The 14,365-nt window shown below is 42.9% G+C and overlaps 1 protein-coding gene across 1 annotated transcript in view; it reads right to left on the bottom strand.

Moving 5' to 3' along the window:
* Positions 1-7,967, bottom strand: part of MCC (mutated in colorectal cancers) — a 199,242-nt gene extending 191,275 nt beyond the window's left edge. Inside the window, exon 1 of the mRNA XM_413971.8 lies at positions 7,718-7,967. Coding sequence (XP_413971.5) covers positions 7,718-7,854 — 137 coding nt within the window. The 5' untranslated portion in view covers positions 7,855-7,967. The remainder of the gene's footprint in view (positions 1-7,717) is intronic.
* Between the last annotated feature and the right edge of the window lie 6,398 nt (positions 7,968-14,365).

The following is a 14,365-nucleotide window of genomic DNA, read 5'->3' as shown; positions in this document are numbered from 1 at the left end:
ATGGTGAGAAAAGGGAAAAATAAATTAAGAATCTTGTTGTAGTAGGCGTCCTGTTGCAGAAAGCAACAGAATCTTGTAAATTGATCTACCCCAATGAAGCTGATAATTGAACTGACATGAGTACAAGCACACAATAAATACTAAGGCGGGGGGGGGAGGGGGAGGGCAGGCGAGGGGGATCTAACTAATGTTTATAAACATCTAAAGGGAGGTGGGAGGCAAATGGATGAGGCCAGGCTCTTTTTGGCGGTGTGTAGTGATAGGACAAGGAACAATTGCCTAAAACTTGAACATAGGAAGTTCCAAAAAAACATGCAGATGAACTTCTTTACAGATGAACTTCTTTACAGTAAAAGTGACAGAGCACTGGAACAGGTTGCCCAGAGAGGAGTAGAGTCTCCTTCTAAGGCATGGGTATCCAACCTTTTGGCCTGCCAAGGCCACAGTGAGTGAAGAGGAATTGTCAACAACCACATTTAAGAAGGTTGCTCCAAAGGTAATGTCTCTTATTTATTTCCATGGAAACTATGAAAGATACAAAGAGCACAATAATGCTACTTGATAGATCAAAATCTCAGCCACAGAACCCTCTTTTGCAACCTAGTCACCACAATTAGCTATGCATTCTCACCAGCAATGAACAAGAACCTGCATGCTGCACTTGTAACAATCTGCACCAGCGGAGACAACCTGCAGTTGCCACTGCTAAAACCCACCAGTCACCACTTTGTTGTGCTCAGATCCACTCTTTTTTGTCTCCACAGCAGTTCAGCAAATGTCCATGAATGCCAATGGGTACCATTTTTTCTGCACAGAGGAGTTCAGTGACACACATTTGTTTCATCTGCACTTCCATGTCAGATGCCATTTTGTCAGACTGCCCCTCTGCTGCCATCTGTCACACTGCAACAAAATGTAACAGAATACTGGCAGAGGAAGATTTTGACTCTACTTCCATACCAACACCCACCTCTGAAGTCATGGGGCAACATAATAAAATAGGAGGCATTACTTTTGGAGCAGCCCTCATAAAATATATAATTTAGTTAAAGTAAGTTTTGTTACTCATATACATTATTTTTCAATTTTTTTATTAAAACACATAAAAAAGAGAAATAAAAAGCATAAAATTGGTGGGATGTGTGGCCTCGTTCTGTGAAGCTAACCCAAACTGGTTTGATGACAGTGATTGCAATCCTTACTAAGCTCTCAAGGTGTTCATCAGAGTCTTTTGATGAAATTTTACTCTTCCTGTGCTTCATCCAAGTGAAAGCACTTGTTTGCAAAAGTGCACACTGCTAAAAAGTGATGACATGAGTAACGTGATTGTGAAGTGAGGGGTATTTCTCTCTGGTCAGACAGGTCTTTAAAAACCTGGTAAAGAGACATAAGTAGATTTTTTATTTCAACTCTGTACATCCCATTTGAAAATTTGCATTTATGTCGGCTGAAAATGGAGTCCCAAATAAATTTTTAAAAGTACTTTTTTTTTTTTTTTTGCAAATTTGAAACCTATTCTCAAGTTCCTCTATCAAAATGGAAAGTCCAGCTGCATATTTTTCACTGCTCAAAGAACAGTGTTTAGCCAATGTATCAAAATGCATAACATTATTTGCCATCACTTGAGCTTGCACTGCACTGTGCCCCGTGCCTGGGATGGTATTAATAGTGACAGCACACACCTGGGACAGCGCCATGATGGCGTAGCAGCAGGGGCTGTGGGCCAAAGTGTGAGTTGGGTTGGGCTGCGGCCACAGGTTGGACATGTCTGTTTTGTAGAGGCATTCAAGATCTGTCAAGCCTCCCCAGGGGGCTGGGCTCAATGATCTCTTGAGGTCCCTTCCAACCCTGCCATTCTCTGATTCTGCGATTCCATGGCTACAAGTAGCCAGCTTATTTAAGTATACACGCGCGCGCGCACACACACACACACACACACACACAAAAGCACCAGCGTGCATTTCTGACCTGTTGAGACAGTGTATTTTGAGTCTCATATACCACAACCAACCAACACCACAGAAACATAAACAATAAATTTGTCTGCCATAAATAACCAAAGTTAACTTTCCATCTCTCACTTCATCAGTCTTTTTGTGCTTCAAGAGATACTTCTTTAAGTACAGTAGCTACAGCACATTATCAAAAGCAGCTACCTAAAAAAGAGAAGTTTGTTTGTAATTCCTCTTGTGGAGTGACAGGCAGGCAGAACTGAAGTATAATTTTGTTTCCTTAAAAACAGAGTAAATAGAAGCATTTTGTCTTCTTGAAAATACCTTCTTTCCTAATAGCATGTGGCTACCAGAAGGACAAACAATGAAGGGGATAACAAAACAGCAGAGAGCAAGAAGTCTGGGACTGCCCCACCCATTGAAGCCCATTAAAAAGGGAAGTATCAACTTCTTATTTGTTGAAAATGTTGCGAGTTCTCAAAGACATGTACCACTAAAGCCATTCACATAACAGACCAAATCCAGCAAGTCTCTAGCTGCTTCTGAGAAATGCTGTCAAAGCATGCACTCCTTCAGCATGTGCTTTTGAAGAGCTGCACAAGCTCAAATCAACAGATTTGTCATTATTTAAACATCTCACTTTGTTTTTACTGCAGATTTCCAGTAAGGTACTAAGTACAATGTAAAAATCAACTGTCTATACAAAAGAATTGCCAAACAGTCTGTACAAGTAGAACTTCATATTATTATTCTTACAATAATGATGAAATTTATCCTTTTGAATTAAACACTAGCTTTGCCTTTCTTCTGCATAAACTCAGAAGTTACTATGTTTTAAATTTTAAATCAGAAAACCAGTGTTTATTTGTAATTTATTTATGAAATTAATATTATTTTATTCACCCAGTATCTTTGTAGCTCATCGCTTCGTTTTTTCAACAAAAGTATTTCTGGCACACTCAAAATTGTCTTACCTTAGACCATGCAGCACTGCAATATAATAATCTAGGAACCCATTTAATGACTTCTGCAGTAAAGATCAAATTCATTATACGTCTAAAAGGAAAGCTGGTACCATCCACCTATAAAAAAGGCATTTAAGTCTCTGAAGAAGATATTTATCTAGTTCAATACCTGTAAAAACCCATGTTTTCATTTGGTTTCACTTTCCTCGCTGAAAACCATAAGGGCTACAATATTAATCTGAAAGATAAAGTAATTTTTTTTCTTTTTAAAAGGCAGCATATATTCTGTTCTACTCTACATCTTCCCCAACACACCAAACCTCTGAAGCTGAATACAATTTCAACAACAGCAGCAGATTCTGAAGCTTCTCAAACAGAACAAAAGCTAAACAAATGAATACAATTAAGAGTTTTTTTTCAGTTAACAGTTTTTTGTTAACGACAACAGCACAATCCAACTACAGCTGCAAACAAAGTTTTGCTCTGGGTACTTTAAGGCTGCTTTCTGCTTCAGTGAGGCTGATCCAACTAATATTAAGTGTTCAAAGTCCCATCTTAATCATGAACTGCTTTGCATATTTTTATTTGTGAAGCTAGTTCCTGCTGAAGTATCAAAAAGATGATAAGTACTTGAAAGATGTTTTAAAAAAAAAACTAATTACTACATGTCCCATGAAGAGGAAAATAACATTTCACTGTAAACTAATAAGTTAGAGCTCTGGAGTTTTCCTAATATTTTTTGTACTGGATGTTGCAAAACTTCAACACACACATGTCACACACAATACACAGAGACTGACAGAGGCACTTAATGCCCAGTCATTCAGATTCTTCTTTGTTACAACCATCAACCGAACATACTTAACAAGTACACTCATATCATCCTAGGAATTTGGAAAAAAAAAAAATAACCAGTATATTAGGTGAAGCTGTAAAGTTAGAGTCACAGGGCACGCTCCTCCTCTCCATCTGTGCCTCTATTTCCCTATTTTTCTTAAAAAGGTTTACAGTTTGACACACAACAAAGCATTTACACAGCTGAGTCACCATACAACTTAATTAGGAATGCAAACAGCTCTTTTCCTCATGCAGTATGAACTAAGTTAACACCAGTACAAAATGTCTGCCTTTGCTTCAAGAAAAATCTTTTCCCTAACTACTCAGGAATAGGAAAGATAGATATCTTGTAAACAAACTACTACATGCATTATACAAACAAATGACTGCAAAAGCTTCAGCCCTGAAAGCAAAACTGAAGCGATACTAGATTTAAATGATACAACAATTTACGACAAATAACAGCTGCAGAACTACAAATTTAGACCCTTCTGCACTGAAAATTAAGTTCTGAAGAGGCTAAAACTAGTGAAAGACTATAAATCAGCTTTACGCTTCCATGAAGCAGACAGTTTTACAGTGTTTTTCATCTCCTTCAACAGATGCCCAAGCATTTATTGCAATCTTTAACTTGCTGTAAAGGGCACGATTAGTGCGCAAAAGTCAACCTACCATCTCTACTGTGGCCACAAGGAAAGCAATAAAGATACTGCTGCCCTCAAAGACTGAAAACACTGCAGCTTCCACCAGTAAAATAAAGTCCGTGGAAGAAGGCCATGTTTAATGCAAATAAATAAATAAAATTGTCTTTAATTCACCACATTAAAACAGACGCAATTACCAAACACTAAGACTGCAAACCATGACAAGAAGTATAATCTTCACAAAAATACAGTGCGCCAGCGAACCAGAAGGAACTGTCTGCAAGACTGTGATGGCACAAACTATAGATATACCCTGAAAACCACTGTGCATAGCCATTGTCATAGATCATGAGAGAAATAGATACACTACATAAAGCAAGGAGTACATTGCATTTATGCAGGCTAATGAAGTCCAGAAGAGCTATATGCTGGGCTGCATTAAAAGAGGAGCAGCCAGCAGGTAGAGGGAGGTGACTGACCCCCTCTACTCAGCTCTTGTGAGGCCCCATCTGAACTACTGCATCCAGGCCTGGGGCCCCCGGCACAAGAAAGATGCAGAGCTCTTGGAACAGGTCCAGAGAAGGGTCACTAAGATGATCAGAGGGCTGGAGCACCTCTCCTATGCGGAAAGGTTGAGGGAACTGGGATTGTTTAGTTTGGAGAACAGAAGGATCCAGGGAGACCTCACTGCGGCTTTCTAATACTTGATGGGAGCATATATAAACAGGAGGGGGAACAGCTGTTTACGAGGGTGGATAGTGATAGGACAAGGGGGAATGGTTTTAAACTAAGACAGGGGAGGTTTAGGTTAGATATTAGGAGGAAGTTTTTCCACACAGAGCGTGGTGATGCACTGGAACAGGTTGCCTAAGCAAGCTGTGGATGCCCCATCCCTGAAGGCATCCAAGGCCAGGCTGGATGTGGCTCTGGGCAGCCTGGTTCTGGTGGTTGGCGACCCTGCACGTAGTAGAGGGGTGGAAACTAAATGATCATTATGGTCCTTTTCAATCCAGGCCATTCTATGATTCTATGAAGTGACTCTTATTCATAGCAAAAATCACTTGTTAAATATTCATTCGCTACTTTCTCTGAAATATGGAAATTTAAGGGGAGATAGTAATTTATGACACAATGGTCTGATCAAGATGATGACAACTTTGTGTTGAAGGCACTAATCCCTTATGAAACAAGATGCTACTAAGTCTCACCAACAGACTTACCATGTCCAGAGGGGTTTTCTACTATTGCTATCCTCTGGGCTGAATTTGTTTGCTACTGAAATCCCCTCAGACATGTTCCCAGAGTTCTTAATGCTCTCAACAGTGCAGTTCAACCAACACTCAGAAACACGCACTCTGAAATACACATGATACTAACTTGGAATGAAAGTTAGGAAATTTAAGGAAAAGTTTGTCAGAAATCTGAGTGGTTTGTGTCACGGTAGCATCTCTCAACTGTCCATATGGAGCACAATGACAAAGGTCTCACAGTAAGTGCTTTAAAAGACAAATATACAGAACTCAATAGAGTTTACATTATAGAAAAGCATCAAATTGCAGATCAGAGAATGTGCTGAGAGGAGACAGCGTGTGCTTTACGTGAACATACAAAGTTGTCCGACATCAGAATAAGTTCCATGAGGACAGTAAACAAATGTAAAGAGAAGTGATCCTAAAATAGTGGTTGGAAGGTATGAATTTTCTTAGTTTACATTTCAGAACCACAATTGTCAAAATAATTACTAAACTGGGGGGGGAGGGAGAGAGGAGGGGGGAAAGAAGGGAAAAAAAAAAAAAGTGTTTGGGGAGCTGTTTAGATAAAAGATATCATGACCCTCAGGTTTTATTTCTAAAGTGACTGCCAGCTGTTAGAGATTTTCAGCAACTTTCTGGTTCCAAAGAGACAACAGAGAGGACTGAAGTTTACTTAGCCTTTCTGTAGGGTCATACTCTCAGGTTTCAGGTTAGACGACAAACTTGAAAATTCCTCACTCTGACTCAGCTCTGTGGAAGTGCTTCACTCACTGCAACCAGCATAGGATTCAACGTGAAAATGCAAGTTATCATCACCTCTTACAGCTCTTACGTTTGGAAATCCTAATGTTTTCAGAATCACTGTGCAAGAGTCCCCAACGAGGCCTTCCAGTACTTGAAGGAAGCTTATAAACAGGTAGGGAATAGCCTTTTCACAGTCTGGCAGTGACAGAACATGGGCAGAGGGCAGAGGGGAATGGCTTTAAACTGAAAGAGGGAAGATTTAAGTTAGATGTTAGGAGGAAATTCTATACTCAGACGGAGGTGAAGCACAGGCTGCCCAGAGAAACTGTAGATGCCCTATCCCTGGAGGTGTTCAAGGCCAGCCTGGATGGGGACCTGGGCAAACTGATCTGGTGGGTGCCAACCCTGCCCATGGCAGAGCAAGTTGGAATTGGGTGGGCTTTAAGTTTCCTTCCAATACAAACCAGTCTATAATTCCATGAGAGAAGACTAGTTCCAGAAGTATCCTTACAACATGCCCAACACTGATCAAGACATGCTGCCAACAATCCCACACATTTGAACATCTCACTATGGCTTATACCCAGCCACCTACTACAACTGCATGAACTCACCACTGCCCGAAGAAATTTTTAAGCTCAGCTAACAGTTCTGAAACTAACATGGGACCATGCAGGAACTTATATGAAGCTGCAAAGCAAGGATATTGGTAAAAAACATAGGGAAACGAGATATTCTGGAAAAGCTGTACAAGTTTTACCTTATACCATTACATCCAGGGCTCTACCTCCACAGTGCACTACAGTGACAAGCCCTATCGACCTTCTCACACTGACACCTGTGGACATTCCTGAGGAGGCACCCGCAAAGGACATTTGTTTCTACAGAGTGCTCAACTGAATTGTCACACCTTCCTCCACGACTATCCACAGCTGTATCTTTACCCGCGAAAATCACCCGCCCGCTGATGGCTGGGGCGCACAAGTTTCACAGCCCCAACCTCCGCACCCGCTGACGTGTCGCTCCCGCAGTCCCCGAGCAGGGCAGCTCCCAGGCACAGGCAAGCCCCCAGCGTAAGCTGCGCTCCCTCAGGAGCCCGCAGCCACCTGGGGACAGCGGAGGAGCGGCGGGAAGCGCCCGTCCCGCCCCGAGCTCGCCCACCCCCCTCGGTGAGGCAGCGGCCGTCGCGAGCTGCGGGCGGGGAGGAGGGTCCGGCCTGGCAGCGGGGACGCTTCCCCAGCCGCCTCCCACCGCTCCGCTCCGAGCGGAAAACTTGCGAGAAGTTGAGACGGCACTTCGCGGGGGCGGCTCTACGCCGCTACCTGCTGATGAAGCCGTCTCCGTCGCCGTCGCAGGTCTGGAAAAGGCGCCTCATCCTCTCCTCCTCGCCAGTGCTGGAGGTATCGCTGCTGCTGCTCGCGGCGCTGCTCACCTCTGCTGCGGCAGCTGCCGCCATCATGCGCCCAGCTCCGGAGGAGAAGGTACGACTGCCTCAAGCACCAGGGGATCCCAGTCCTGCCGCGCCTGCAAAGTGCGGGCGGCTGCACAAAGCCAGCGCGGGGGCGGGGAGCCGCGGGGCGCGGTCCCGCTGCACGCCTACCCACCGCGCGCCCCCGGCCCTGCGTGCTCCTACGGAACCCGGGCGCGTGCCCGCGGGGGGCAGGGGCGACGCGGCCCCGCCGAAGCACCGCCCCCGGTCCGGCCGGCACCCAGCCGGAGCTGCGGGGAAGGTTTGGAGATGTCTCTCCGTTCTGCCCTCCTTCCGCCGGCCTCTGCCCTACTACCAAAAATCGTGTTGGTCTGTGAGCAAGTGGGTGGCCTTGAGAAAGTGAAGTTCTGCCCTCTTCATTAGGGTTACGCTCTGCCCTAGGGACCAACAACAAGAGCTGGGAAAAACCCTGACCAGACTGGCACTCTGGGGATCGTGTAACTTTATAGAATCACCAGATATCTCAAGCTGGAAGAGACTGCAAGGATCACTGAGTTCAACCCCTGGCTCCACACAGCACCATCCTATAATATTCAAACTCTTATGTTTGGAAGCACCGCTTGGATGCTTCCCGAACTCTTATGGCTCTTAGGGCCATACCCACTGGCCTGGGGAGCCTGTTCCATGCCCACCACATGCTGATGAAGAACCTTTTCCAAACAACCTCCACCTGACCCTCCCCTGATACAGCTCTGTTCCCTTCCCTCGGGTCCTGTCACTGCCCCTCTGCTCCCTGTGACGAGCTGCATGACAGCCTCCCCTCAGCCTCCTCTGCTCTGCACTGAGCAAACACACAGACCTCAGCTGCTCCTCACACGTGCTGCCAGGAGATCTTACCATTCTATAACTGCCTGAAGGGAGGCTGTAGTGAGCTGGGGGTTGATCTCTTTTCTGGTGTGACTAGTGATAGGACTAGAGGGAGTGGCCTCAAGTTGCACCAAGGGAGATTCAGGCTGGACACTAGGAAATACTATTCTGAAAGAGTAGTCAGGCACTAGAATGAGTGCCTGGGAGCATGGCACTCATGAGTGCATGAGAGCCCAGGGAAGTGGTGGAGTCACCAATCCTGGCGGTGTTCAAGGAATGTTAAGACGTTGTGTTGAAGGACATGGTTTAGTGAGAACTATTGGTGATAGGTGGATGGTTGGTCTGGATGATCTTGTAGGTCTTTTCCAACCCTGGTGATTCTATGGTTCTATGGATGCTGTCGCCAATTGCTCAGCCCTCCAATTTGCCAAGATCTCTCAGAAAGTTGTCATAAGGGAGTCAGCGGCTCATCCCAAGCTAGTGTTATCCACAAACTTCCTTAGTATACCTTCAAGTCCTGCATCCAAGTCAATTATGAGAACATTAAAAATAACTGGCCCTAAAATTTCTGTTCTCCCATTGCTAGACGCTGTTACAAGGCAGGCCCAACTCCCTGCTTTGTTAGTGTTGCAGCCTTGTTTGACTTTGTTTGACAACAGCCCGCAAACATCAGGACTACACATACTACCACAAAACACGGTGTTTTCAGCACCATTGTGTTTGTGCATTATTTTGTTCGGTGAGGTGGTGGACAAGTGGGAGCATTCTGACTCTTTTTGGCACATCTGATTCCACTCATCTCACTTTACATGAAAAGGAGGCGGTTTGTTTTTCTGCTCCAACAATTCATCATCAAGCAGGCCTAAGTGCCCTGATTATTAAAAAAAACACCAATTTTTCAAACTTATACTTTGCATATACCACTCCCCATCTTTCTGCATCCTTTGCACTTAGGAAAAAAGAAGTCATTTTCTTTACAGAATTATTGTTGCCAGATTAAAAAATATTGTAATCTCACACGTACAGAATAGCTTCTTCATCTTCTTTAGTATCTTTGGCACTCTTTCTGATGCCTAATGAAGTTTTAATCAGACTTTTTTTTTTCTTACTCATGTGAAAAGAACTGCTGCATCAACATTATATATGAGGGTAATGTTATCTTTTATCCCTCCTAGAAATAGATATTTTGAAGCAGTCTGGAACAGCATTTGCTTATTTCCCAGTAGCATTACATCTCTCACTTTGTTATCCTGTGATTAATAAGGTCAGCTAAGTCTTCTTCTACCCTATTTTTGTGTATGTGAAAAACAATTCTTGTTATTAGGGGCATGCTTTTCTTTCATACTTTCAAATGCTGTTCTGCAGTCTTTGAAGACATCCCTTTCTTCGACAAAACATTGACAGTGGCTTGTAAATATGGAAAGCCAGCAAAGTTGTCAAACTCCTCTTTTTACACAGTTCCTTCCAAGTATAATGACTTTGGGCAGTAGTTCCATTGTTGTTATGTTGTACCTTACGTAAATCATTGCAAGTCAAAGAGCGGTGTTTTATTAGCTAAAACTACTTTTTAAGTACAAGCAGAAATGCACTCTCTCACATTCTCTCATTTTCTGTGATTTTTCAGTTTCTGTTGCTTGCATGGGCCTTACTGGATGATGTAGGGAAGGGATGCCATCGAGAGGGGCACTGACAGGCTCGAGCGGTGGGAGAATGTGAACTTCATGAAGTTCAACAAGACCAAGTGTGAGGTCCTGCACATGGATAAGGGGAACTGCAAACATGAATACAGGCTAGGAGATGAGCTGATTGAGAGCAGCCCTGACAAGAAGGACTTGAGGGTACTGGCAGGTGAAAAATTGAATATAACCCAGCAATGTATGCTTGCAGCCCAAAAAGTCAAGTGTATCCTAGGCTTTATAGAAAGGATAGCTGGCAGGTCAAGGGAGGAGATTCCACCCCCCCTCTATCCAGTTCTAAGGTCCCCAGTACTAGAAATGCGTAGACTTCCCAGAAGAGGTCTACCAGAGGGCCACAGAAATTATCAGAGGGCTGGAGCACTTATCCTATGAGGAAAGGTTGAGAAATGGTTGAAAAAGGCTTTCTAATAGGGCTTGTAGTGACCGAACAGGAACAGCTTTTAAACCGAACAGTTTTAAACTGAAAAAGAGTAGGTTTATATAGGATAAAAGAAAGAAAAATTTCAGGATGAGTGTGGTGATACATTGGACACATCACCCACAGAAGTGATGTGATTTCCCTGGAAGTGCACAAAGACAATTTGGACTGAGCTTTGAGCGATCCGCTCTAGTGAAAGATTTCCCTGCCCATGGCAAGTGGGGTTGGGGTTGGACTAGATGATCTTGAAAGGTCCCTTCCTACCCAAACAGTTTCATTATTTTATTAATTTTATTTGACCCTGCTTGGAAACCACGATTTTCCCTCATTCTAGATATATTGCTGAACTGCGTGGATACCTTGGGCTCCACATAAGGATGCTGTATTCTTCTAAAGGTCCAACACCCTAATAATCTCTGAACTTCTCAAAGTAAAGACCTGAGGTAGTGCAACGATGGCTGAATAAAGAGATCAGTGTAACCTTCAACATCAATATTCAGTGAGTTCTCAAGTTTCGAGGGATAGTAGAAGAAAAGAGTAACAAAATGATTATGTAATATTGTTCACATTTTACTGCTCGTATGGCAGATTTCTGTTGTAAACTACTGAAGCAATACATTTCAGACTTTCCTAGTTGGCTCCCTTGGTACCCGTACCAGGAAGTTAGGTGTGTATGGGTACGTGGGAGGCTGAAGTGGGCAGGCAGGGGGATTTGCCTGCGGCCACGAGCAGAAACCTGCTTTCATTCCGCTGTGTCTTATGTCCCTTCCTTCTGCCTGGTAGTGAGAAGATAGAGAATCATTTGTTTCTTTGTGTGACCAACTGACACTTCTGTCTCACAGATAGCAGAGCATGATTCCACAAGTCAGTCTCTTTTTGTAACTTCCTAATGCTCCTCAGATTGCCAACCTCCACCTGAAGGTCTGTCCCAAGGTTGAGCAGTTCTTTTTCCAAGGTGCATCTCTCACGGGTGTACTCACAGCTGCCACCTACACAAAGCTTGGCCACACTCGGCAGCCCAAATGTAAAAATATCATTACTACTCTACAGAGTTTATTAATAATGAAAAATAACAACATCTTACAAGACTTCCAAGTTCGTTTCTAAGCACTGATATTGAAAGTGAGACCAACAAATAACTCATCAATGACAAAACTGCTACATGATTTCTATTTTGCACCAAAAGGTACCTAATTTGAGAAGGAATACTATATGAAATGGAAACAGTATTAGAATGGACTTATGAAGCACAAAATTAGCAAGGAAAACTCATTAAGATCAAAGGAAAAGTTTTTAACAAATATGAGAAGATACACGGAATTCTGCTTGTTGATGAAGTCCTACAACTTTTCCCCAAACAACACAAGAGGTATTGATAGCTGGCATTTAGTTCAGTGTCTTCAGCAAACTGACATTCTATCTAGGGAAAGTTGTTTTCTCAGATAAGCAGGGTATCTGGAGCCTAAAAACAGAATCTCAGCATTCTACAAGCTGTGGGGTAGTACACTGTTCTCTACTACGGCTGATAGTATAGGCAACATAACAAGGTCAGTGTGATAATTAGAAAATTAGCAGCCAAATTTCTGTGGCTAACTGTGAAAGAAGATTTTAAAAAGTCTTACAAGTTAATAATTTTAACAAAAGAATCCACAGCTAGTAGTTTGTTTGTTTGATTGGTTTTTAATATAAAGAAAATACATAAACTACCATGTTTAAGAACCTAGACAGAATCAAATTTCAAGAAGTTTTGTGTCTACATTTAATATTGGCCTAAACTTGAGCTAGAATGCCAAACTGGGTGAAAAGCAACCTGAATGCAGATGAGCATTTGCTTTGCTTATAGGCAAAAACTTTTCATCCTTTCTTACAAGCCTGAGAGGAGAAAACAAAATGGGAAAGTGGGCCTATGTCTCAGATCACATTACTCAGTAAGTAATATTCACCAAGAAGCAAGTATGACAAAATGACAGATTACTTCTAAAGGGAAGGGAGACTGTCAAAACTACACTTCACGGTTATAATGTCTCTTTGCCTATACAAAGATAAACTACAGAGGTGAAAACACTTGTATGGCAAAACATTACACACTTGATGCATGCATAAAATAAGTAACATACATGTATTCACACACAGCTTCCCCTCCCCCCCTCTGGAATCTCTTTGGTTAGTTATGGTCAGCTTGTTTGCTTTGCTACTTATTTGACTCCTCTGTTCTAACTACCTCATGAATGGCAGCTGTATGCAATATATTTGAATTTCTGACTTCAAAATTCATAATGATTTACTGAAGCTAATTTTAAGAAAATACAGGTTAAATTCTCACCAAAAAACCACCAGAACCTGGGATTGTTAAATTCCACATAATTATTCTAATCCTGTTGATGCACATGTTCATTAATGAAAGGAAGCTGCTTTCTGAGAATGTACACTAGATGCTACACCTCTACTGCTGTGAAAAATCAGCCCCTTGAGCACCAGTAGGCATGATGCATTTTACCACATGCTTCTACCTTCTGGCTCTAGGTAGAATGCCAGGAAAATCCTGTGAGACACTGATACAGACATGTTTGAGTACCTTGGGCTCCAGAGAGTATGTCCTGCTCATCCTGCCCAGAGTTGCTGCTTGCACACAGGCCAGAGCTGGAAGGCAGCCTCAGGGTGGTCCACAAACACATTTGGTGTTTTCAGAAGCATATTTGCTGTTTTTGTGGAAGATTCCAGTCTGCACAGGATTTGAACTTAAGACACAGTTCTGTTTTCAAACTATTTTTGCATATTCAGTGCTGATTGCAATCAACAAGTTAGCAGCACTTGTTACAGCATACAGCATATAGGTATCAACTACCTAGATATGATCAACTATCAATAAAGTTTTTCTCCTGCTTCACTGTAGTCTACGGTGTTCAGTTGACTTTGTTACCTAAGTCCTGACTCCAGTTTGTATCAGAGTTCTGGGGAGAATGACTTGTTCACCGCCTGTGTTTTTTTTAGGCATGTTTATAGTGAAAATCTAAAACAAGCAGATAGTTTAAATCATGCTCAGTGAACCAGCACCCCACTCATCTTTACAATGTATTAAGTAAAGAGACACTATTAGTTTACTGAGTTCAGTTTTCCTTTATTTCACTGACATTATGAATTCAGGTCTTAAACACATGGAGACAAATTAGCCTCTAAGCATAATGCTATCGTATATGCTAACGTAACTACAATAGCTATGAAATCAGGCTGCACTCCTTAAAATCACAGAATCACAGAATTATAGAACGAGTTGGGTTGGAAAGGACCTCAAGGATCATGAATCTCCGACCCCCCCGCCACAGGCAGGGCCACCAACCTCCACATTTAATACTAGACCAGGCTGCCCAGGGCCCCATCCAATCTAGCCTTGAAGACCTCCAGGGACAGGGCATCCACAACCTCTCTGGGCAGCCCGTTCCAGCACCTCACCACTCTCACAGTAAAGAACATCCCCCTGTCATCCAACCTAAATCTTCCCTCCTTCAACTTGAAACCATTTCCCCTTGTCCTGATACTATCTACCCTTTGAAAGAGTTAA

This window comes from Gallus gallus, chromosome Z (assembly GCF_016699485.2).
Source record: "Gallus gallus isolate bGalGal1 chromosome Z, bGalGal1.mat.broiler.GRCg7b, whole genome shotgun sequence".
In the NCBI taxonomy this organism is placed as follows: Eukaryota; Metazoa; Chordata; class Aves; order Galliformes; family Phasianidae; genus Gallus; species Gallus gallus.
This window is presented reverse-complemented; position numbering and strand designations above follow the sequence as displayed.